This window comes from Phalangium opilio, unplaced genomic scaffold (assembly GCF_054372755.1).
Source record: "Phalangium opilio isolate 3A_F unplaced genomic scaffold, DU_Popi_V2 ptg000043l_1, whole genome shotgun sequence".
NCBI lineage: Eukaryota > Metazoa > Arthropoda > Arachnida > Opiliones > Phalangiidae > Phalangium > Phalangium opilio.
In genome coordinates, this window is record NW_028324167.1 from 6,063,684 (window position 1) to 6,089,106 (window position 25,423).

The 25,423-nt window shown below is 37.8% G+C and overlaps 4 protein-coding genes and 1 long non-coding RNA gene across 5 annotated transcripts; 4 read left to right on the forward strand and 1 right to left on the reverse strand.

Moving 5' to 3' along the window:
* On the forward strand, positions 1-3,473 carry LOC149677935 (uncharacterized). The gene is made up of 6 exons (XM_089837418.1): positions 1-19; positions 657-719; positions 2,641-2,730; positions 2,963-3,014; positions 3,169-3,312; positions 3,428-3,473. The coding sequence occupies exons 1-6, from the start codon at positions 1-3 to the stop codon at positions 3,471-3,473; spliced, it is 414 nt and encodes a 137-aa protein (XP_089693544.1).
* A 635-nt stretch (positions 3,474-4,108) lies between these two features.
* Positions 4,109-7,229, forward strand: LOC149677936 (uncharacterized). Its single transcript, XM_089837464.1, has 4 exons — positions 4,109-4,583; positions 5,340-5,401; positions 6,215-6,363; positions 6,595-7,229. The coding sequence occupies exons 1-4, from the start codon at positions 4,168-4,170 to the stop codon at positions 6,781-6,783; spliced, it is 816 nt and encodes a 271-aa protein (XP_089693590.1). The 5' UTR covers positions 4,109-4,167; the 3' UTR covers positions 6,784-7,229.
* Positions 7,230-9,483: 2,254 nt separating this feature from the next.
* LOC149677937 (uncharacterized) lies at positions 9,484-20,535 on the forward strand. Its single transcript, XM_089837419.1, has 19 exons — positions 9,484-9,604; positions 10,088-10,338; positions 10,438-10,966; positions 11,030-12,026; positions 12,122-12,848; positions 12,967-13,303; positions 13,380-13,743; positions 15,179-15,385; positions 15,689-15,824; positions 15,903-16,158; positions 16,468-16,572; positions 16,651-16,861; positions 16,934-17,097; positions 17,279-17,739; positions 17,807-17,926; positions 17,996-18,158; positions 18,234-18,403; positions 19,986-20,414; positions 20,512-20,535. Exons 1-19 carry the CDS (start codon positions 9,484-9,486, stop codon positions 20,533-20,535), a joined length of 5,772 nt encoding a protein of 1,923 aa, XP_089693545.1.
* LOC149677938 (supervillin-like) lies at positions 20,519-22,010 on the forward strand. Its single transcript, XM_089837322.1, has 5 exons — positions 20,519-20,601; positions 20,676-20,883; positions 21,421-21,554; positions 21,610-21,765; positions 21,832-22,010. The coding sequence occupies exons 1-5, from the start codon at positions 20,553-20,555 to the stop codon at positions 21,993-21,995; spliced, it is 711 nt and encodes a 236-aa protein (XP_089693448.1). The 5' UTR covers positions 20,519-20,552; the 3' UTR covers positions 21,996-22,010.
* Positions 21,759-25,073, reverse strand: LOC149677939 (uncharacterized). The gene is made up of 4 exons (XR_016366398.1): positions 24,889-25,073; positions 24,590-24,794; positions 23,616-24,007; positions 21,759-21,991 (listed from the first exon to the last, which is right to left on the reverse strand). It is a non-coding gene; the product is annotated as an uncharacterized LOC149677939 (long non-coding RNA).
* Positions 25,074-25,423: the final 350 nt, after the last annotated feature.

Below are 25,423 nucleotides of genomic sequence, written 5' to 3' on the forward strand. Positions count from 1 at the left end.
ATGAGCGACGAGAATCCAAGTGGGCGCGGAAGGCCAATAGCGTTTTCCTTTGGGTCCTCTCGGAGCGCTCCCATGGAGGAATAAAAATAGGAGATCCTATTCTTCAAAAACATTCTTTAACGAAGCTGGAAACTACTACTACCATTTTTATTGCTCCTTGGGAGCGCTCCGCGAGGACCCAAAGGAAAACGCTATTAGCCTGCAGACGCCGTATTGTACAGTTTATTTTTTTTTGAATGAAAGGGTGAGATAAGGAGTTTTTTTTTCTTAACCTCCGCCACTCTCTGGCTTCGGTTTTACAAATTTTTCTTAGGGGTGGTCCGAGTGCATACAACAAAAAAAGGGGGTAAATTTTGGCCTGAGCGGAAAATTTGGTAGAAAACCCGTGACGTAGGTATACCTGTTTTTTATTTCTTTTTTACCGATTATGTCCAAGAGGTTACAGTTTTGGGGTCTTATATATTTTTCAACAAAAAGGGGGGGGGGGATTTTTTGCTTTTATCAGAGTATTTTTTAATTTTTATTTTGAATAAATGGGAATTTGAGATTTAAATTAGCGACAAAATATGAAAGTATTTAAAGACGCTGGCGGCTCCCGCGCCCTTAGTAGTTTAAATTTTACGTGTGTATTTTAAGCCTTTGTCAATTGGATACAGTGTGGTGTTTATTATTACACGAACCTCTCAACCTGTTAAAAGCAAATATTGCCGGAATTTATGGTAAGCTCGTTAACTTAATAACCACATAGGCTCTACGTTTGTCCCTGGTTGACGACTTGACGTTTAACTTAGTTATGACAAAGGCTTAGATCTACGCCTCTTCCCTGGAAGATGAGCGTAAATACTAAATCGTGCTACAGGGGGCTTCAGAGGTGTTTCCTTGTTTTAGCCTATTTCTATGCAAACTTTCCCAAAATAGACATAATAAATATTATTAAGGTTAAGATGGAAGTTTAAATTTTATCATAGACTATAAATCTTGTTAGAAATTTATCTTAAAGTGTATGTACATGGAAAAACACGCCTTTTACATGTACATATCAAAATTTATGTTTTTTAACCGTTAAAACAAGTTCATTGGTCAACTAGAAACGTGCCCTAGGCACTGGCAACAATGAAATTTGAATTTTAACGTCATGTGGTATTGTCATGTCATTAAACTACAGTTAAGAATAAGGTTAAATTAAAATAAGGTGGGTTTTAAGTTCAACTAAATAAATTCTACGCTAAGGAAACTTTTTATGGCCCCTTAGTGTATAGTTGGCCCCCCAAAATTGCCCGGGGATTAGATAATAGGGTGGTTTAGCTATTCGAGGTCAATTCTATACCTTAGACGCGCAAACACGGTTCCAATGAATTTCTCTAATACCACAGGAGAAAAATTACTAAATTATACTAAAAAAACCTATGCATAGCTAATCCACCCTGAGGCTTATAAGAAAGATATAAGCACAATGAGTCATCCATCGAAGTGTTATCCGTTATCTTGGTCTAAAAAAGGTGTTACTCACTATGAACCCTCCATCGCGGTTACTTGTTGATAAGGGGACAAATAATTAACCAAAGGCCTATACTTCCACCAATTTTTCCTAGAATGGTTTAAGTTAGTCGAGTATAGAAGTCATTTTAAACTTATTATTAATTACTTACGTCCATGTCTTCGCTCGATTAGACCTTCAAAATAATTCATAATACCCGTACACATCCGTTTATTTCTGTTTATGACGTAAGAGTAAGGCTGTTTTTATATATATTATTTCATTACTATATATTCATATTTTTCGACTCCTATTGAATTTTTCCCTAAATATTTAGTAATTCGTAATTATTAGTTATAGGCCTACAATAATAGTTAATTCAGAAATTCCCCACGGCATTATTTATTTAAATTAATTAATTTCTCAAATATTTAATTACGATTTATAATTATTTGGGTTTGAAGTTGTATAAATGTGTTATACTAGCGTGAAGGTTAGTTATTCTGGATGGTGTTTTAGGAAGGCGTTGATATTCTCAGATATCCTGGTTTGAAATATGTACGGGTGTTTTTTTATTTTTTAGGACTTTTATATGGTTCCCTGTGATTTTTATGGATAGCTAGTTTAAACGGGCGTCCGTTTTGCCTCTGTGTTTGTCTGTCCGTAATATATATTCCTAAAATTAATGGTTAAAGTATTTTAGTTTGATCAGGGGGATCTGGTTTCTATTATATTACGTAACTGGTTAGTAGAGATTTACGTCAAATTAGTTATTTAAAGTAGACTATATAAAATACAAGAAAACAAAAAAACTGTTATTTTTTTCAAATGAATTTTTGAGACTGTTATCTTTGACCCCGTTTTATGTTAAACTCGACGAACGTCAACTTGGGCGGCCCGGCATATTAAATAAGCTTGTTATTATGATTCAAAACCTCGTTATAGTTCAAAATATACAGTATAAAGTTCTGGTTATAATTATAAAAAAATATTATAGCCATTTTATTTAAAGTAAGAAATTGATGAACCTTTGAGGGAATGGTCTACGGAATGTCTACTTTCTGAGGATGCCTTTACATTTTTTTCTATCTAGTGTAGATCTGAAGATATAAGCCTTTATAAAATATTTATATATTTATTTATGCATATTTTTTTTAAATTAGGTTCGAACCGAAGGTGTGACTTTGTTACTGACAACAATGACTTCTTAAACCTTAACCTAAATCAATCATTAAGTGATAATCCCCACAGTGGTAAGCCTTTCTTTATATTTAATTTAAATTAGTTAAAATCATTTAATATTAAATATCCACAGACGACTATAAATTAATTAAAACACTTGGGTCTATTAAAATTTTTCGTTAAAAGTGTATTACCCCTCGAATAAATCTTACCTTGTGAAAAGGGTTAAGGTTAAACTTTAAAACGAAGGTCGTTATGTCATATTTATTTTGTATTTAAGACGACCCTTTTTTACCCCATTAGCCTCGAGTCATGTTGAAAATGCGACATTACCAGCAGCCGCGTTACCAAATGAGTGAGTGTTTTATTTTGTTTTTTAAAAATTGATTAACCTTAGGTGGAAGTTGGAACCGATACAAGGCTTCTCGTTTAACAAATCCTCGGCGCTGGCTGGCTCCTTCTTTCGAAATTTATAATTATTTAACCTTTAATTCCGGTTTTCTTTTTAGGCCTAATTCCTTAAGTGCCCATCGAGAAACTCCTCCGCCGAAGTGTAATTCCGAAGTCGACAACGACGTCATGAGTGATCAGACACTTAACATTTATGGAGTTGAATCGACGCGTTCAAATTCCACCACCGCTAATAATAATAGGTCAGTCTTCATTTTATTTTGTTTTTAATTATTATTTTTTTTCGTTTTATTTTATAATGTTTACTTATCGGATTCAAATTTAATTAAAATTATAATTGAATACTTATTCTAAAAGAAAACATTTCGTTCTACCTTCTATTTTTAATTTTGCCAGCAATTAAACACCTTCATTAGATCAAGATTAATAACCAAAATAATTTAAGTTTTCATTTATTTAAACTATTATTTATTTATTTCGATTTTTGCGTTTTATTTTATAATGTTTACCTATTGGATTCAAATTTAATTTAATTTATAATTAAGTATGCGTTCTAAAAGTACACATATCGCTCTCTACTCAATTAAACACCTTAATTAGAGCAGGATTAATTACAAAAATAAATAGGGTTTCGGCCGGTGATATTTTTGAAAAATATTAATTTCATATTCAGATTTGTACCTCAGTATAATTTAAATACATATTTAGAAAGTAAAATTTTTGCTCTACAAGTGCACGTTGACGACAAATTGATACCTTAATTAGAACCGGAGTAATTAGCAAAGAGAAAGTAATTACGAAGTGTTTTAGATATTGTGATATATACGAAAAACTAATATTACGTTCAGATTTATACATCAATTCAATTTAAATATATATTTAGTAAATAGCTCAACAAATTAATTAAATCTTGATTAATTAGCTATAAAATTATTGTCCTCCCAGTTGATATGAAATGATAACCTTTATCCAAGTCCAGACTCGTGGCAGACGGCAATTGTTAAGATATTTCCTTCTTCTTCTTGGTCTTGTATAGATTCATTTCGAACAACAGTCCCGCGTCGATTTTAGGAAGTTCAAACCATTTGGTTTTGAACATGCCCCGTTCGGACAGCATGCCAAGTACCTTATCCTCGGTTAACCCTGACCGGGTAGCCAAGATCAAAGAGGAACGTCGTAAATTACACCAAGCTCGTTTCAACGAAGCCAAAATAAAGTTTGAACCCGAAACGAACGCCTTGAGTACCGAGCCCCAATTTTTCAGACATTCCTTGAGACAATCGAATAAAACAACGGCTTCGGATATCGATGGAGGTATCCAACAACAACAGGAACAACAATATCAAGATACTACAACCGCCGAAAGTGCCTTTTTATCGAGTCAACAACCGCCTTCTTCTAAACGTAAAATTATCAAAAGAGAGCCGAATGAAAGCTCCGATACTGGTACAATACCGCCGACCAACAATGCGTCTATCAACCCTGGATTAGTTAGGTCAACACGGGCGTCTAGGTGAGTCCAATTTGAATTTTTGCAAATATTTAGAATGGATGCCGGGTTAAATTGAATCAGTTCATGGGTGCGAGTTTAGGCTTTAGAGGCGGAGGGCTAAATTTTTTTTGTATTATATTTTACAAAGAAACAAATTGAGGTTAATTTGGTCTCGACCCCCTGCGCTGAAGCGTGCCTGTTTTTGTTAATTCCTGTTCTGTTATTATTTCATTTTCATTTTGAAATTATTTCAAAGAAAATGAATCAGTTGAATGGAAGAAATTTCTTTTTAATCAACTTTCTTTTAAGCAAATAATACTCTTTTTTCCATTTATTTTATTTTTATTATGAGTGGGTTAGTTATTCGAGACCACAAATACTGAACTTTTTAATTTTTATTTACCAAGAAGTGATATCTAGTTTATTAGGGCGAAGGTAGACGATACTTAAGTATTCACGCGCGCGCCATAGTTCCAGTCCCTCGTTTCAAAATACAAAAGGGGGGGGGGGTAAAAGGAGGCCGGGCTATTTCGCCCCACCTCAGTCGGATAATAGAAGTAATTTTTTTCATTAGCATCGCGCTGACTTGAGTTTTAAAGAACCAATGAGATGCTGGTTGTTATAATTTAGAGGCGGGGATTAACTCCGGACCTACGTGCGTTTGGACTGGAGATAAAGCTGGGTTATTAATGTGGCGCGAATTTATACCTTCTCCCTAATTAACTAGATATCGCTTCTTGATTTTACTTTATAATTTAAGAAGTTATGGGTTTGCAGATTGCGAGTTCAAGCCGCGTCCGCTTCTAGCAACAACGTACCAAAAATCGTAAAACATAATTGTAAGTATGAATATACGTTTTAATATATTATTCGTGAGTTACCTTTAACCTCTGTCCTAAATGAATTTTTTTAAAGAGAAAAAAGAATTAACGATTTCCTTACAAATTATGTCTTGAATATATTAAATTTCAATTTGAAAGCGGTTATTGCGAGACTGTTTGATTCTGCCTTTTCTCATTCAATCCGAGTTCATCTTACAGGGCTACTTTAGGCGGACCTTGAAAACTTAATTAGATGTGAAACATTAGCTTTTATAAATGTAAAAGTATACGCATTTCTAAGTTACACTTACTAAAGTCCTTCATTGGATGAATGGAAATATTTTTCAACCAACTTTAATTGCTTATATCTTTTGATCTAATAAAGATTTAAAAATTTGAGATTACCGCTAAAAAATGACATTCGGCTAAATATTATCCTGTAGTTTTATTAAAATCATACCTGTAGTATATTCACCGCAATCCAATCAACTTTAGGACCTACGATAATGTTTTTTCTCGAAACTATTGTATTCTTTAAATGATTATATCATTTAATCTATATTACTTAGAGTAAAATTAAAAATAGCCGATTAAAGTAGACATTTCATAGTGTAATCTACCCAAATTTGATAAATTTGCTCTTTCAAATAAACTCAGTACAATCGAGTAGACATTAAGTAGACCTTCCCTATATTTTAATTCCTAACTAAAATCCAGAAAAAATTGAAAGCCAAGCAACACAAATAAGATAATTGGCCTCAAATTTTACCAGCCAGTTTCAAAATAAGCATGTGTAATTAATAATGACTTAATTGTTTTGTGTTTAAACAGCGGATAGCTTATCTCGTGGTACAGACATCAACGCGTGCTCTCGCGAGATAACAGCATCTGATAGCGATGTCCCTCGCGTTCCCTCATCATCAGCCAATCCTAAGTCAATTACAAACGACTTGAACGATAATCTAACGGCGTCCAAAAATGTAAGTTCTTACAGTATTTCATCCCGTTTCATATCATATGAACATGTCTCGTTGGTCTGCCTCAATATACTATCTTTATCTGTTAACGCGTAATTGCTTTGTTCTCCTCAGACATGTCTTCCTTATTTTAGTATGTCTAGGCCTATTGGTGGCTTATTCTATCCTCGGTTAGGATATTAGTGAGCGCGGCTCGTTTGAAATTAATGGTTATCTATTTTTAATCGTAATAAGATCGCCGGTAGTGGTTCTCTTCCAAACATTGGTCAAGATGACGTACCCAGTGACGCTTCGGAAGTGTCCAGTTTGGGAAAAGCCAAGGATAAAAGTGGGAAACGAAAGTTAAACTTGAACCGTGCAAATGTACTGGACGAACCTCGACCTATTCCATCTGAAGCTCACGGTAAGAAATATTTCTTATAAATTTTAACTCGTCAGCTGTGCCTTGTTTGAGTTAAAGACGCGTGGGTGTCAAAAGTTGCCTAAACTTCAAGTTGCCAATGTAGAAGTTTGTTTAGAGCCTAGATGATGACACAAGCAACCGGTTGGGGTCCGCTATTATACTCTGTGTTGGCCCTGGTTCATATGAAATAGAAAGCTCTCGTAAGCCTTGCTAGTAGTGCAAAGTGTAATTCGCAACATAAGTTAATAATTTCTTCCAATAAGTTAAACGAGATCAGCTACAAGTTTCTCTCTTATTATCTGCTATTACGAACCTTTTTCTGACGTCACACCATTCTATCTCTTACCTCAGCTCTTGCCATGCAATTTAGAATACCAATATTGACGTCACGTCCCGTAGCTCCTCCCATCTTAATACCACTCTATTGTATTGTTGTTTTTTCAAAATTCAACCTTATTATGTTGTAAAATATAACAGCAGGTTTGATAGACAGTAAACATAAGGATTGACAACGCCAAATGAAATTACATTTAAGTGTTAAAGTTATTAAGATGTTATCATTAACTTATGGTGGTACCAGTTGGCTATTATCCAAGGAACAAAATTAGATTTGGCATCCTCAAAATATAAACTTTCTTTAAAAAAAAAACAAAACTGGGAATATCTTTAACACTTCAGTTTAAAAATTGAGAAATTCGGTGGAGCTGCTAACAAGTACGGATGACTCGTCCTAAGTTTAGTTTCAAATACGCTAAGTAATTAACATTAATTATAAAGGTTTAAATGATATTCGAATTGAGGTAAATCTCGTTTCGTTTTATATTATATCATATTGGCAAATTAGCATTTGGAGAAAGTTTTGAAGTAGGGTTGGTACCGGTAATTGGAAACGATTCTAATTGTGAACACTTTTTCTTTAAAATTTTGTAACTAATTTTTGGGCGGCTCAAACTCCTTTTAAAAGGGCTCAATTTGTAGATTGAATATCGAGGATTACGATAAAAATGGTTAGAATATTGTAAGAATACGTGGATGAAAGATACGGACCAATATACGCACCAACTCGGACTGATCAACTTAAGTTGATGCTAATTTTAGGTGTTTCTTAATACAATACCATCGGGGAATAAGCTTTAGCGAGAGTTACAATAATCCCACGATAACAAACCTTTAACCATTAGATAGATCACGTTTTTAGCTATAAAATTGATATTAAAATCTGTGGTTTCGATTCGGAATTCGATTCAAATATAGAGTTGGAAAAAACCAAGTAAAAATTGCAAATGTGAACACTACGTTTCAAGGTTAATTAGAATCCTTTTTAAGCTATTTTACTAAAAGATTAAACGTAATAGTGGTGTAAACAAGCTACTTTCGGATACTATTAACTTTAAAATACATCATTGACCCAAAAAATACTCAAATTTCGCGCCTTTAGCAAAGTTATCAATTTAGCCGTAAGAGGGCCGTAGCTACCACTACTTATTGGGCGGGAAAACGGTAAACCGAGTCAGCTGTTACGCTAGGGACTGAATAAAATGTGACTTCTCAACAAATTATTGAGCATTTTGACTCAGGTATTGTTTTTAATTATATTATCCTATTATCACTTATCAAATCTGCGTAAACTTTAATCCAGGTGCATGAATTTAGGCCCTACGTATTGGTAGCTTTTTTCCTAGGGCCTTTTTTATTCCTCCCATTTGATTAGCATTGGTGTTCACATTTGGGTCCCGCGTTCACTATTTAGAGTCAGGGTGTTTACATTTACCGGCGATTGTTCACATTTGGGTTCCTCTAAGGGGTTTAGGAAATAGGATATTGTGCAAAATTTAAAAGGGTTAAAAAGCTGAAAACATAGCGAATTGTGTCTAAAGAATCAATTTCATGTTCTGAAAGTTTCAGGTGTCTAACGTTAGCGCCACGGAAGTTATTCAAAGATTTGTAAAAAGTGTTCCCAATTACCAGTACCAACCCTACTTAAGATATAATAAATCTTTATCGTTGGATCAACGTTTTTAGATTAGTTTTATCCTTTTAGCAGTTTTATCCTCTTATCAGTTAGTAAACTTCCTGATCTCGCTGATCTTAGCTAAGGTAACATTTTCCCTAAACCAGCCCGCAATTAATAATACATCAAATAGCTAAACCATGCACATTGTGTAAGTAATGTCGTTCTAGGCTATCCTTGAAAAATCGTATCCCATTTCACCAATCTTTAATAATATAGTAAACCTCGGGCCAAATTTTTGAAAATCACTTAAACATTGACCCAGATTAAAGTTGATTTTATTTTAGAAATTCGGCGTTCAAAATTTCGTTGCAGTAACCTCGGGCCAAATTTTTGAAAATCACTTAAACATTGACCCAGATTAAAGTTGATTTTATTTTAGAAATTCGGCGTTCAAAATTTCGTGGCAAAGTTTCAACGCCTTTAAAATATCGTATTAGTAAACTGCAATATTATTAAGACCTCGGGGTGCAACCAAAACTGATTTATTTCAATACGGCTAAATTGTTTCGGTTCTTTCTCTCTACCTTATGCCGTTCCTAAGTTTGTCCGTCTTTCTGACCCCTCTTAACCTTAATATGAAATATTCTAATTACAAATTATGATGATAGTATTCTTTTTAAAAAAACAACAAAAAAAGGTTGTGTTTTTTCGTGGAACTCGAAATTTTAAACGCTGTAAATGTAGGCCAACAACTTCCATGCTGTAGATGCCGCAGCTAGGTTTGCGGTTTATTTTTTTCAAAACCCGAAGAAGTTTGGTCGGATCTAAAATTAGCGGCGCCAAAAGGGGGACAATTTCCCCTGAAAGACTTAAGTTACTTAAGACTTGTAAGCTGACTTTGTAACTTAAATATGGATTATTAAAGCAGGAAACAAACGAAATTAATTAAAATTATCTTGTCTAAGAATTATGGGGACTTTAATTGTTACTTGATTCTTGTCGTGTGTCAATTTTTAATGGAGATATGGCAAGGGAAAGGTTATAGGGTGGGGTGACGTCGCATAGTTCAAACATAAGTAAATACCCGTTTTAAGTTAAGCAGACTTTAACAAAGGAAATATATAATTTGAAAATAAACACTCTAAATTTTCCCTTTTTCGAATGATGTTTTTAATAAAGTCTGGTACATCCCGTGACTTTGTTGACTTTAATAATAATAATAATTTAATTATTTCTATACTTGTACCTTAACTTCCGGTTTGAAAGATAATATATAATTTAATTTACAGATTGGGTTAGCTATTAACTTAAATTATATTATTGATAAAGTAGAATTCGTGTCCCACGTTAAGTTAATTATTTTAAATTAGTTAGGTATGAGTTCTTAAATTACTTTTCAGAAGCTGCTAGAGTACGCAGTCGCAAAATTCGACGGACAAGTGAATCTTTAAAAACTTCCGGTTCGGATAAGTTAGATAAGCGTGACAATACATTCGCCAGGTCGGCTTCCTTGAGAGTAAATGACGTTACAAAAACAAACATCACCGAAAGTTTGTCCTTGTTGACAACGCGCGTCGCGTTACAACCAATAAATCGCAAAGGATCCTTCTCAGATTCACCAGTAAGTACTGTTATAATTATTTTCATTTGTATATTGTAGAGACCGACAAATCTTGGCACCAACACCATTTCTTATCTGGTATGTATTTCATTAAAATAGCTCGAAACTTGCGGGAGTTTAACCAAGAAACGAGAGTCCCCGGATAAAACCTTGGGTAGTTTATCGACGAGTAAGAAATCGGCGGACTTAAACAGTTCAAGACGCGTGAAACCGGGGGCCTTGAAGAAACCAGATATACCAGAAGTACTTAAAGTCCAACAACGTCACACTCCCGTTCCCTCACCGACCTCCTTTTTCTCATCGCTCAAAAAAGTGCCAAAGTCAACCCCAAACAAAATTATTGCCCCTAAAGAACCGAAACCCGTCCTAGTAGAATCAATCGTCAAACACGTCCACCAGGGTTCGACGACTTCAACTTCCGTTGAAAGCCAGGGTTCTTTGATAAATTCCACGGATGTACAAGTACTTGAAGATAAAAATAAAGCCATCGAACAAGCCAATTCCTCGAACGACGATATCTTCCCGACGCCACCGGATAGGAGTCGGGATAATACCGTCTCACCTACCCCAACTTCTGGAGTTTTACCAGAAGTCGACAATTTTGTGCGCTTCACTTCAGTACTTAAAGGTATTTGTAATTAAAGACTTGGTGCTAGTTAGCTAGTAATTTTCTTGACTTCGTTCAATGTAGGAAGCTCGAAAGAGGCTTCGTGTTCGTCAAATTCCGTGGTCGAGAAGCTCTCTGAGAATGTTTTAAAGACCCCAATTCTAAAACGACGTAGCATCGATGACGAACCTCGTGATGTTATCTGCAGTAGCATTTTGCGTCCTTTGAGATCTCCACTGGAAGAATCTATACCGGTAGTTGCCCAATCGGAACTGGATAACAAGCCCTCGATCATAAAGAGACGAGGAAGTTCCGAAGAGAAGGAATCATCTGACCAGGCCATCGTCCATCCAATATTGAAGAAACACTCGTTTGAAGAAACAGGAAATTCCGTTAATTCGATACTTGAAAGATACTTAGAAGATTTGGATGTCGTGTCGGGCGCCCAAGTTGACCAAGTACCGAAACCGATACTTGAAAAGAGATATAGCCAAGAGGAATTGGTCGACCTTCCAGGGTTAAGGAACGAACCCAAGAAACCCATTCTAAAGAAGAAAGGCGACGAGGACAATTGGGACGAAAAACCCAAATCAATTTTAAAACCGCGTCGCCGTTTGGACGAACCTTCAACCGCCTTAGATGTCTTAGGACTTAACCGTAAATACGAAAGTTGCCTTCAAGAATCGGCCATCCGCTCCATTTTCAAGAAGTCATTGGGATGTGAAGCCGAAGAGAGTGACGTGGACAACCAATCAAAACCATCCATCTTGAAAAGCAAGAGTTTACTTCCAAGTTCTTCCTCGTACCCAAATCAACGCAATTCCGAAGACGCCGTCGTATCGGATTCGTGTATGGTGACCTCGAATCGACCTTCCAATTTAGCCTTTCAAGGTCGAAGAGGTTCCGTCGATACTGATAATAGATATCAAAACCAGTTCCGAACAAATCACAACCAGTCTCCAGTTCAATTTCAACCATTGCCTACCATACTGAAGAGAAAAAACTCAGTCGAAGTTGAACTTGCCTCCAAGGTAGAACCTGATACTTCACTTGGACTGGAAAAGAATCAATCAGCTAAAGGGTAAGTATTCATTGTTGAAGGTGCACTATTACGTCATCTTACAGGATAAGGAATTGTAGGCTAATTTAAAGGCTTGGGTCTCTTTGCTCTCTTAGGGTCTTCCCTCGCCGCGGTGGTTTAAAAGTGACCGACGGTGTCGGACCAGTTCACGTACTTATAGAGCGCTTTAATCGTCGCAGTGCCCAACGCTATCGAACCCAACCCGTAACCCAAGTAGACGTCGAGGAAACTGACAGTTTAGAATCTGTCCAAGCCTTTAGGGCTTTGATTATGAAAAAGGCCTCTTTGGACGTCTTCGAGCAAGGTCAAATCATACCCAAAATAACCACAGTTGTTCCCACCAGACCCTTGGAACCGGAAGTACTCGGTCTCGTTAAACCCGAGTACCCTAAGCCTTACCGTTTTGAACGCAAGAAAAGGTTCGATAAACGTCAAGACAGACGAAATAACGCCAGGTACAGAACTCTACCAATCACGGTGGAGGAATTGGCGGAAGCTGAGAAGTCCGAGGAGGGAAGAACCAATCATTCCTCGGAGTCTTCCGATAACCATCAAGAAGGTCAATCTGAAGGGACACAAAGTTCAAGTAGCGACGAATTAAACAAATTGAGCGTAGCAGCCATGGCCTCCTTGTTTCAACAAAAAGCCGAGAAAGTCAAAGCGTCCGCCGAGCCACGAAGACTAAGCGGAAGTGATTCCTCCGTCAGAAATCGATTTCTGAAGAGGCGAAGCTTAACCAGGTCACAAACGCAACCCGTCACCGAAGATGAAGTTTACGAAGCTGCCAAAATCGGCAAGGTTGTGGCGAACATTGATGAAAAGGTAAGATCATTGATCCCCGATTTTACTTATTGCGAGATGTGTTCGGCTTTAGAACACTGTGACGATATTTTGGTTCATGAATTAGATTTTTGATTCCAAATATATAATTTTGACGCAGACTACTTCGAAGGGGGAATTAGCTTCCCCTACTGAAGAACCGTCCAAACTTAGTCTGGTCGAAAAAATGAAGTTATTCACTCAGAAATCGAAGGCGGAAATTGAAGCCGAGAAACCGGAACTAAATCGGGGTCCTTCGATCCGTCGATACAGGGGAAATTCCTCTCGATTCAGGACGCAACCCATAACGACTGAAGAAGTTCAGAAAGCCAGCTGTTTATCCAAAAGTGGTAGCAAAGGCGGTTTGGCCGCCTGCATTTTAAAATCTGCCAAGGAATTATTTTCCAAAAACGATTCGTCCATACCATCGACTCGCGATGTCCAACAAGACCTTAAAAGTAAGCGCCGACCACTTTCCCCCAAGTGAAGTAAGTATATCTGACGTAGTATCTTGTTTTTTTATGGACTTATTAGGTTTGTTTTCAACGCCAACGTCGCAAAACGGGGCCAACGTTGTGGCTTTATCACCGCAGTCGGGCTCTTATCGTTCAAGCGTCGCGAACGAGAAAATTGGCGGGAACTCTCCTAAGACTGTCACCAAAGTAGTCGCGAAACAAGAGGCTAAGATGTCCACTAGCGAGTCTTCTTCCTGTTCGGAAGAGTCCGAAAGCGGCGATGAGAATGACTTGGACGAATCCAAGACGGTCTTGGCTGGAGGACAGAGTCATATCGTCATCAATCAGATGACCGGAAGTAATTCACCGGCCATGCCTAAGAAGATAACGAATTTGGCTGTCCAGAGGAAGTACAATTCTTCAATGCGTCAAAAGGAAGAAAGGTCTGAATTTTACCTTATTGGTTTTATTAAAATATATAAGTTGAAAATGACGTAGTGACGCGCGAAACCAGTACCCCCTTATAAATTTATATCGCGGCCTAGTTAAGTTCAGAGTGACTGCGTCACTTACCCTTAACAGTACTGTTAAGTATATGTATAACACGCGCGTTGTCATCCCCATAAAGCCGCGTATCTCCATGCAGCGTGAGATATCTCGTGACTCTGACTAGGTAGCCCTAGTAGTACAGCGCCGCGTCACTATATGTCAAGTATTGTTGGGGGGAAATTATTATCTCAACGTAGGCCTAGCTGTGTACTCGTTCATATGATATAATTTATCACTAAATTAACACCTGTATGATAATATAAGTCCGCGATATCTTATCGTCTGCTTCACTACAAGAATAACTCTTCGATATTCAAATAAAACATCTAATATTGTTCTAAGGTGACAATATGGTTGGTTAAGCTAAGAAAACTCGTTTAAATATATTTCAATAAAGATGTGATTCTAAATGAAACATGATTTCGGGTGACCCAATCAAAACGAACCCGCCCGGAACTTATTTTTAAATACCCATTTCTTTTAAATTGATATCACAAACTTTCCTAAATAAATTAATTATTTCAGTGTCTTACTTATTGTTTAATATATCACTTATGTTTGGTAACTTTTTGGGGGACCAATTATTCATTTATGGTGATGTAGCTCAAGGTTTCTGGATTTCAGTAGCGCTTTATTGTATATAGGCCTAGAGTCCCAGTTTTTTTACACGATACATATATGGACCTATCTATAATAATATTAATAATAAATAATAAATAATAAATTTTATACATCGGGTCAGTAATACTTCAAGCGCGTCTAACACCGCACCGAATCGCCTCGCGACGAGTGTTGTTAGTGTTGCTTAACGCGTAACTTAATTTTAAATTTCACAAATTTGCGCAATTAAATCTGATCTAATCAAGGAAAATTGAGTAAGACTTTGGTTTTTATTTTTACCTTTATTTTAAGTAAGAATTTTAGGGTAAATTTTTTTGTAGGGAAAAATTGGCTTGTTTTTACGCATTTGAAAACGATTACAACTTTGGGAATTTTGAAATATTTTCGTTCGATATAATCGGACTTGTTATTTACGCTTCAATGAATTTAATGACTGGGCATCTAGACGTTAGACGTTCTCGTTCCAACATAGTTGCAAAATATTATTATTACGAACTTGTATATTGAAATGGCTGGCGTAGGTGTCTCGTTTCTTTTTTATTTAAAACTAAGTGTGGAACCACCAAAAGGGGCAGTGTCTTTATAAACGGTGTAAAGCGGCCCACGTGCCGTTAATGCCACGTACTTGAAGGACAACCCTTTAGTTTAAATCGTAGACACGGTTGATTTTTTTACCATGCTGCATTCAACATCAGTTGTCTTTAAAAGCTTCTGGAAATCGCTGGAAAATCAAAATACGGAAAGAGAGGAAGTTGAGGTCACCAAAGGGAGGTCGTTTAGTTCCTCGGATACCCTTAAGTCCAAGTACAGTTCGAAGGATGAAAAGAAACAAGGACGCCAACGGAGTCTGACTCAACCCGTGCTGATGGCCGCTGACCTTGAAAAGGATGCCAAGAAAGGAATCATCGCGGATAGGTAGGAACACTGAAACCCCCCTTGACCCTGTTGACCTTTTCACCAACTTTTCGCCGAAACTTTCTTCTGTTATTTCGGCTTATCAATTTGTAATGTTCCATTGCGAATGTATCTTTTTTATTTAAAAAATTTCCCCTGTTTATTATTATTTGTTAAAAAAACAAAACCAAAACAAAGCCGTTTTCTATTGTTTTTTGCGGCAATGCTTTTTCCTTTTAACGTAAATGTGCTGTTACCTAATTAATTTGCAACAATTCAGTCTTGAAGTATGGGTCACCGTTTTTTCGCGCCATTTCTTTACAGATTAGCGGCTTTGCAGCGCAGTGGAACCGAAGATTGGCAGAAACGAATTTGCGAGGTTAAACCCGAAACGCCAAAGGCCGTGGCGCCAATTCCTAATCCACTTCGAGATGAACAAACGCCAAGTACTCCAACTTCGGTAAGTTTTATATATTTTTATATATACTCTGGCTTTCTTTTGTGTCCCGTGACAATTTCTACCGACATATCGTGACAGATTGAGAAGTCGGCTAGTATCTTAGCTTTGAAAAGTAAATTTGAGGAATCTGACACTCAATGGAAACAAAGGGTTGAAGAGAAAGACGCGGTCAAGTTCACAGTGGCCGGAAAAATGGGGCATCCTTTAGCTACCGTCCAAACGCCGGGTATCGAAGGTAGTACACCCGGAAGTCGAGTGCAAACTCCTCACACCACTACGGTGCTTGACCGCAAGAAAAAGATGCCAACGCCAATGGCCTTCTCTAGTTCCAAAGGTAAGGATTTCATATTAAAACCCACCAACAAAGTGGTTAGGTAAATACGCGTCCTTTACTTCCCCGGCTCGTCTCGCTTTAAATGGTGTTTTGAAATTTCGAATGGCCTTCACGTAGGCTCGTCTCTCCCTCCCTCGTGAAATTTCGAATGACCTTGACGTAGGCTTCTCTCCCCCTCACGAAATTTCGAATGGCCTTGATTCGTGAATACCGTGGTTTTTATATCGACAAAGCGCTTTCTGTTTTCTCATCCCCAATAATGTTTACGAGATTCAGATTAGAGTCTGTCTTTCTTCTTAAATAATTTAGCGAAAAACACCAATGATTTCGATGGTATTAGCAGCTCTGTTAAAGGTCTTCCTCAGGGGATATCGCCTCTAGTTAAAAGCAAGTCCATGCCCGTTGCCTTAAAAGGTAATGTCAACCTCAAATGTGGTTTCCCAACCATTTCTTAATAATTATGTCATCTCAATTCTCGAATGTGGTTGACAGATTTGTCATCGGACGACGATAGTTTCTCGGACGAAACTGATTCTCCTAGTTCGCGTGTCTTAGTGCCAAAAGCGGATAACGAGACGTTTAGCTCTTTTTTCGATTCCCGGCTGGTCCAGAGAATCCAAGTGGACAGGAGCGCGACCACGTCGCAAACACTCGTCATTAGCGAAGACGTCTTCAAAGAAGTCGCTTCGCAATCCCATCAAATGTAAGCGTACTTATTTAATTAGCGCATTTAGCGAGGAATGCCGACGCTCAGAACTACGAATGGCTTATATAGGCTGGTCCAGAAAAGGACGGTCCAAAAGCAACGCAGAAAACACGCGGCCACTACGCGTAATCCAATCAAAGCTTTGGCTTCCAGAGCCGATCTACAGCAAGAGTACACGGAAGTTAAAAGCGGAATTGCCGAGAAGGAAGTGAAAAGACTTCAAATTGAGCAACGTAAGTAATTATTAAAATGTTATTTCCGGTAATTGAACGAATACTAGGTCAATTTTAAAGTTAAAACGTGGCTAACTTTGAAGGTATATCAATTAAGATTTTTTTCAAATTTAAGTCTTATTAAAACGCTACCAGGGACCGTTAACATTTTTAATCAAGTGTGATAAATGGTACTTATTAGTGGCCAAGTCTTCCAGCAAGTGCCTCTCGGCTTTAGCCGGTTTAGCCAGTACGGAAGACTTCAAGTCCATCTCCTTACGCAAAGGAACGATAGAAGCGAGCCCATTACTACCTCACAGCGACGTCATGTTGGTTCAAGTCAAAGGTCGACGTCACGTTCAAACGAGACTAGTGGAAGCCACGTCCGCTTCGGTCAATTCCGGCGATAGCTACGTTTTAATCACGCCCGAGAAAATCATCTGTTACGTCGGCGAATTCACGAACGTGATCGAACGTGCCAAAGTAACGGAAGTGGCCTCCGTTATTCAACAAAAGAAAGATCTGTGCTTCAAAGGAAACGCGGAAGTAATTTTAATTGATAACGAAAAAAATGCCGATCAAAAACAAGTCGCAGAATTTTTTGAATTACTCGGAACTGATTCCAAAATACCATCCAATGCTGGTCCACCTCACGAAGACGAGGTAAGACAAATAGGTTTTATCAAAGGATAGCTTATACAAATAACCGATTAAAATCCGGAAACGATAGATTTACGAAACGGAAGTAATCAGTACGAACAAGGTATACACTTTAAAAGACGACGCCTTAGTTCCTCTCGAAGGCGTTTGGGGTCGCTTGCCTAAAATTGAAATTCTGGACTCGCAGGAGGTAAGAGCCAAAGGAAATTGGAGTATTTAGGCTTAATTACAATTAATTTATCTTTATTTTCATTATCAGGTCGTGGTATTTGATTTTGGCAGCGAATTCTACGTTTGGAATGGCAAACAAGCTCCATTTGAGAAACGAAAGAGCGTGGCGCGATTGGCCAAAGAATTATTTGATCAAGGATACGATTATTCAGAGTGTGATATAAACCCTTTGTGCCCCAGAATGCCAAGTGGTAAGCCCCCATTCATATTCTTGTTCAAATTAATAGTTAGAATAATTAAGCCTAACGCGGCACTAATTTTAACAGAGGATTACACGCCAACGTTAGCCGATAAGTCGTCAAGTCGGCCATCTTGGGTTGTTTTCGCCAAAATTAACCAACACATGGAACCCGTTCTCTTCAGGGAAAAGTTCTCGGATTGGCCAGATTTGACCCGGATTATCAAGGTTAAAGGTCAAGACGAAGAATGTAACAAGGTAATTAACGAATGTAATCATGATAAGGTGGTGGTGGAGGTTAATTCCGAGAAAGGCTCTTCTGATGAAGATAATCTCGCGGTCAAGTTACGTAATAACAGAATACAATTTAGTCAATTACTTATAAGTAATGATGAAATGGCCAGAATTAAAAGCGAAAAACTTGAGGCTCGGTTAGATGAAATTAAGAATAAACACGCTAAACCTAAATCGGAGGAGGTTAAGCCTAAAGATGAAGGGATTAGGGCAAAACTCGGGGATGTTCTCGCGAAAGATGAAGCTAAGCCTAAAATTCAGAAAGGCGTTAAGCCTAAGGTACATGACGCGGCGAAATATAAATGCGTTGAAAATTCTAAGCCTAATTCTTATGAAGAAATTAGGGCTTAATTAGAAGATGTTCTTACGAAAGATAAAGCTAAGCCTAATGATAGAATTAGGAGTAAATTAGAAGATGTTCTTAAAGATAAAGTTAAGCCTAGAGATAAAGGTATTAGGTCTAAATTAGATAATCTTCTTACGAAAGATAAAGCTAAGCATAATGATGAAGGAATTAGGTCTAAATTAGATAATCTTCTTACAAAAGATAGAGCTAAGCCTAAAGAACATGACGCGGCAAAATCTAAAAGCGATCATAATACTAAGCCTTAATATGAGGATGTTAAACCTAAAAATTAAGAAATTAAGGCTAAACTTGAGGATATTCTTACGAAAGATAAGGCTAAGCCTAAAGTGGATGACGCAACAAAATCTAAAGGTGATGAGAATACTAAGCCAAAATCTAAAATTGAAAAGGAAGTCAGTAAAAGTAGCGAAAGCGATAACTCTTCGGAAACTAGCGAATCTAGTGATAGTGAAGAAAGTAGTTCATAATTTTACAGCCAAGGCTTAACGCTTAATTTATTCTGTCACCAAATATCATAGCGTTTTTACTGCTTTGTAAACATACTTCAAAATAATTAAATTAGATATCCTCTTTGGTATATATTCCAAAATAAAACGTGATATTTATATTGCAGTAGTTTTAACCCAAAGTATTTGGCTATAAACCCCTCTAAAGTCCTTATACTTTTGCTTTATTATATACTTTTGGTATCTTTGATTTCTATCTCTGTATGTCTATACTATTTCTGCTTTTTTCACTTTCTTTTAAGTTTTCTTAAACTTGAAATGTATTTCTTTCTTTCTATGAGAGGGGGGCGGGCAGAAAACACTTTTTGTTTTTAAAGTTATATAAATCTCAATTTGAAATACACGAGATTAAGGATGGACTTCATTTTAATTAGTCTATTTAAAAAATAAGGCACGCTGTAGTTCTAATTTAATTTAATTAACTTTATTTAATATACTAATTAATTAATGTCGCTTTTTTGTATTTGTTATGTCTAAAGCCTTTCTTGTTTTTAAAGCTTACGTCTTCGCGGCCATGTTGTTTGCAAACGCAATTTTAGACTTTTTAAAAAGTAGGCTTAACAAAAATGAAATCAAGTAGCTAGCCAAGGCTTAACGAACGTATCTCTATTCTAACCATAAACTAGCTTTATTAACATTTTCATTAACCAAACCTTTTGGCCGCCCATAAAAGACGGAATCCATCGCGGACTTGAAAGCTTTTGACGCCCGCGAAATGTTCAATTGGCAACCGGAAGAACCGGACTTGTGTTTGGAAGCGAGTCATCTAGGCCGAGGCTTAGAGTATTACGACGAGGAGGAACGGAGAAACTTTGAAATTGTCACGAAATCTGTCGACGTTTGGCACATATTGGAATACGAACGCCAGCGACTGGTCCCCGAGAGCCACGGACAGTTCCATTGCGGTGACACTTACGTCGTACGATGGAATTACACCTTGATGCATATTGGTCGCGATTTTCACGGGAACGTTTCTAAACATTCTTTCACGGGTCGAAGTCGTTGTGCCTATTTCTTTTGGCAAGGAAAGAATTCTAGAATCACCGAGAAAGGCGCCTCTGCTCTCATGACCGTTGAACTTGACGAAGAACGAGGTCCTCAAGTAAGTACTCGCGAGTTCCTACTCTATTCATTTTGCCACCGCGTGTATTCATCCGCGTTTTGTTTGCCTTTAACAAATAAGGTTCGAGTGGTCCAAGGGAAAGAATCGCCGTGTTTTTTAAACGTGTTTGAAGGTCGAATGGTGGTATACTTGGGCGAACGGGAATGCGCCGAAACTAACACTCCAGGTAAATATCGGGTCATTGCGTGTTGAAGTTCGTTACGTAAGTATACGTATTGAGGGACGATCTATTTTGTTCAGGACCTTGGAAATTGTTTATGGTTCGTGGTGAATTTCCGTCCGAGGCTACGCTAGTCGAGGTCAACAATGGCTGTCAATCGCTGAGAAGTCGAGGCAGTTTCGTATTGGTCAATGTCCAAACTGGAATTATATTTCAATGGCACGGTTCCAAGTGTCACGGGAAAACCAAGAAAGTTGCCGACAAGGCCGTGGAAAACATTTTGGACAAGTAAGTTGATATTTTAATAATAAAAGTCATCTTCTTCCTCCGACCGATCTTATTCTCTTATCAGGCCACGTTGCTATATTATTTGTTAAATTGCGCGTAATTAAACAAGGGCTAATTAATTAATGTGTTCACGAAGCACTTATCTGACGTTAGTGTAAATTTTAAAAGATTTCACCGTGAGGGAGACGAGGTATACCTAATTTTGTATTTCCCCGTCATTAGCTCGTTTTTGCAATCAAATGTCAAACCCTAAATACGCTCTAAATCTAAAATTTGGAGTGCCGACTTACAGGGGTAAAACTAATAATGTATTTCCTAAGGGCCCCTGTAGAACGTTTACCCGCAATACACCGGTGTACGATGTTTATAATTTGTTATAAAATCTTATTTTACGAACTTCTGTACTAATTGAATCGGTTTTAGGATTAAATTTGAAACCCTATTTACGCTTCAAGATAGGAAATGGAGGGTTTAGGAATTAGTGGAAATTATAACACACTAGCGAGTCGTTTAGTATAGATGAACGCATTTTACTAGACCGGAAGAAATGATGTTCTCGCAGCACTTGGAAAAGTTTGTCATCAAGGTGACAGAGGAGGGACAAGAAACGAAGGAATACTGGTCGGCCATTGGTGGAAAGAAAAGGAGGAACTATTTTTCACTGTCTAAAAGTAACTATACGTGCGCCTTAGCTTAGTCCTGTAGGTTAATGTCCACCCCAATTAGGCATTCTGTCTTACGACTACACTCCGCGACTCTTTCGAATGACGAGTATCAACGGAGTGTTCGAAGCCAGCGAGATATTTTGTTCTTACGGGACGACGAAGCACGCGTGCGCTTATCCCTTTTTACAGAGTGACATTTACGGAGTACCCCAGCCTGGTACGTAGCCGATTGAAGAAGCTCTCATGGGCCAGGGGCAAAATTGATTGTTTCGTTTTGTTTCAGCATTGTTCCTACTGGACAACAATTCCGAGATATTTTTATGGCAAGGTTGGTGGCCCGAGGGTGAAGAGACGATGAATGTCGCCACCGGATCAGCCAATCACAGGTTTAATATGGATAGAAGATGCGCCATGGAGACGACGCTCGAATATTGTAGAGGTAGCTAAAAAAAATAATTTAAGACGACTTAACGAATGCGCGAGACTCTTAATGTTAATTTTTAATTGCAGTCGCGAATGAGTTGAAGCCGCCGAAAGCCTACGTCATTCACGCTGGTCGCGAACCGTTAGTTTTCACAAACTTATTTCCCGAATGGGAAACTGTCCAAGAAGTTGTTCGGGTCAGTTCCCAGAATGAAGCCCTTTCGAAGCAAAGGCATCCGTGTCTCGTTAAAGACGTTCTTGGGAAGCTGGATCGCAAATACTACAAGTTGGACGAACTGAGAGCGCAACCTTTACCGGAAGGCGTCAATCCATCCAACTTGGAAGTTTATTTGGACGATAATGACTTTTTCGTAAGTAAAAGCCTGACAATTAGGGTATTTTTTTATTTTTTGGAATAGGGTTAATTTCGAATTGGTGTTTTTCAGAATGTGTTTCAAATGTCAAAAGACGAGTTTAATAACTTGGCGTCCTGGAAACGAACCAACTTGAAGAAAGAGGCTCAATTGTTTTAAGTTGAACCAGCTACTTTTATAATAATAATAATAAAAATATAAATATAATAATAATATTACGCGTGGGTTTTTGTTAAAGTTCGCACGTGCTAGTCAAATTAATTTAAACATTAACTTTTAATATTTTTTACATTTTAGTGAAAAGAAATTTATGAGAAATCATTTCGATGTTGTTGCGTAATTATTCAAATACTTCTTAAGCCTAATTAATTAGCTAAACGAGTGAGAGAGTGGGTTAGCTAAACGAGTGACGAGGTGGGTGAGCTAAACGAGTTAGAGGTGAGAGAGTGGGTTAGCTAAACGAGTTAGAGGTGAGAGTGTGGGTTAGCTAAACGAGTTAGAGGTGGAGAGTGGGTTAGCTAAACGAGTTAGAGGTGACAGAGTGGGTTAGCTAAACGAGTGGGAAGGTGAGTTAGCTAAACGAATGAGATAGTGGGTTAGCTAAACGAGTGACAACTTGACAAGGTGCGTTAGATAAACGAGTGAGAAGTTTGTTATCTAAACGAGTCAGAAAATGGGCTAGCTCAACTGGTAAAAGAGTAATTTATTGCGTTTAATGCTATTTTATTGTTTTTCATGCTGTTTTATTGTGTTTTGATGCTGATTTATTGGGTTTAATGCTGCTTTGTCGTGATTTTATGCTATTTTATGGTGTTTCATGCTGTTTTATTGTGTTTTTATGCTGTTTTATTGCGTTCTATTTTGTTTTAATGTTATTTTATGGTTTTTCATACTGTTTTATTGTTTTCGCAATTTTATTGTGTTTTTATGCTATTTTAGTGTGTTTAATGCAGTTTTATTGTGTTTAATGCTGTTCTGTCGTGTTTCATGCTGTTTTATTGTGTTTATATTGTGTTTTATGCTATTAAATTGTGTTTTATGCTGTTTTAAAGTGTTTCATGCTGTTTTATTGTGTTTTTTTGTGATTAATGCTATTTTAATGTTTTTCAATGACAGAAATGGCGTGTTTTCTTCCTTTTATTTATCTCTGAAGGGGCGGGAATGAGAGAGAGAGCCCTATTTATTTGTGGGGTCGGATACTTTTGGTCTTTATATTTCTTTTTTATTTCTGTGCTAATTATCGTAAAAAGTCAAAGTTTTTCCACAATACCTGACGAACATTTAAATTTTAAGCTTCCTTGGCGCAAAGTTTAGGGCGTTCGGCTGTTATCCGAAAGGTTGGAGGTTCAAGGCCACCCGGGAGCATTGGTGTGAAGTTTTATAAGTAACGTAAAAAATCAAGGTTTTTCCATGATACCTGACGATAATTTAATATCTAAGCTTTCGTGGCGCAAAGGTTAGCGTGTTAGGCTGTTAAAGGAAAAGTTGGTCGTTGGAGCTCACCCGTTAGCGTTGGTTTGATCTTTTATAAGTAACGTAAGAAGTCCAAGTTTTCCCAAGGTACCTGATGACCATTTATTTTCGAAGCTTCCTTGTAGCAATGATTAGCGCGTTCGGCTGTTACCCAAAAGTTTGGTGGATCGAGCTTGGAAGAGGGAAGTACTGGAATGGAAAATACGATACCTCTAACATAAGCCGTACGTACCCAGGCGCGGGACAGGAGGGGGGCGAATTTGGCTGAACGTCAGTCTGTAGCGGCACCTAGTGTTGAAATTTATTCTTATTTTGTGAAATTCGTCTGCTTTTTTCAGTTTCGACAAAAATAAAGTCAGTGACGGGCGGGCCGCGGGAGGCACGGTTTAGGCTAACTTTTCTCTTCCAATGTTTAGCAACGCGCAATTCGCAACGGTTTTTATTATTTTGACTCTGTTTAGTTATGGGGAAGTACTGCTGTTACATTAATTGTAAAAGTGACTTCCGATATAATAAAAATATAAATAAAGAGTACTTCCCTCTTCCAAGCCTGAACGTTCGCCATAAAAATAAAAGTACTTTTACTTCAAAATTACTCTTAAAGGTGGCAGCACTATATGACGTTCAACCAATTGCGCAATTCCGTGTCCCGAGCTTGGGTACCGCAAGATTTCCCTTCCAGTTACTTCCCTCTTCCAAGGATCGAGCCCACCCGGGAACTGTTGTGAAGTCTAAGATGTAACGTAAAAAGTAAATGTTTTTCCACAATACCTGACGATCATTTAAATATTAAGGTTCCTTGGCGCAAAGTTTAGGGCGTTCGGCTGTTATCCGAAAGGTTGGAGGTTCAAGGCCACCCGGGACTCGAGCTTTGGAGTGAAGTTTTATAAGTAACGTAAAAAGTCAAAGTTTTTCCACAATACGTGACGATCAATCTTTTGCAAAGCTTCCGAGGAGCAATAGTTAGCGCTTTCGGCTGTTAAACGAAAGGCTGGTGGTTAGAGCCCACCCGAGAGCGGTGTTGTGACGTCTCACATGTAACGTAAAAAGTCATAGTTTTACCGCAGTACCTGACAATCATGTAATTTCTAAGCTTCTTTGGCGTGATGATTAGCGCGTTCGGCTGTTAACTGAAAGGTTGGTGGTTCAAGCCCACCCGGGTGCAATGTTGTGAAGTTTTATAAGTAACGTAAAAAGTCCAAGTTTTCCCGCAGTACCTGATGACCATTTAATTTCAAAGCTTCTATGTAGCGCGTTCGGCTGTTACCCAAAAGTTTGGTGGTTCGAGCAAACCCAAGAACATTGTTGAGCAGTCTCAGATGTAACGTAAAAAGTCAAAGTTTTTCCACAGTACCTGACGACCATGTACTTTCTAAGCTTCCTTCGCGTGATGATTAGCGCTTTCGGCTGTTATCCGAAAGGTTGGAGGTTCGAGCCCACCCGGGAGCTTTGGAGTGAAGTTTTACAAGTAACGTAAAAAGTCAATTTTTCCACAATATCTAACGATCATTTAATTTTTAAGCTTCCTTGGCGTAATGGTAAGCGCATTCGGCTGTTACTGAATGGTTGGCGGTTCGAGCCCACCCGGGAGCGTTGGTGTGAAGT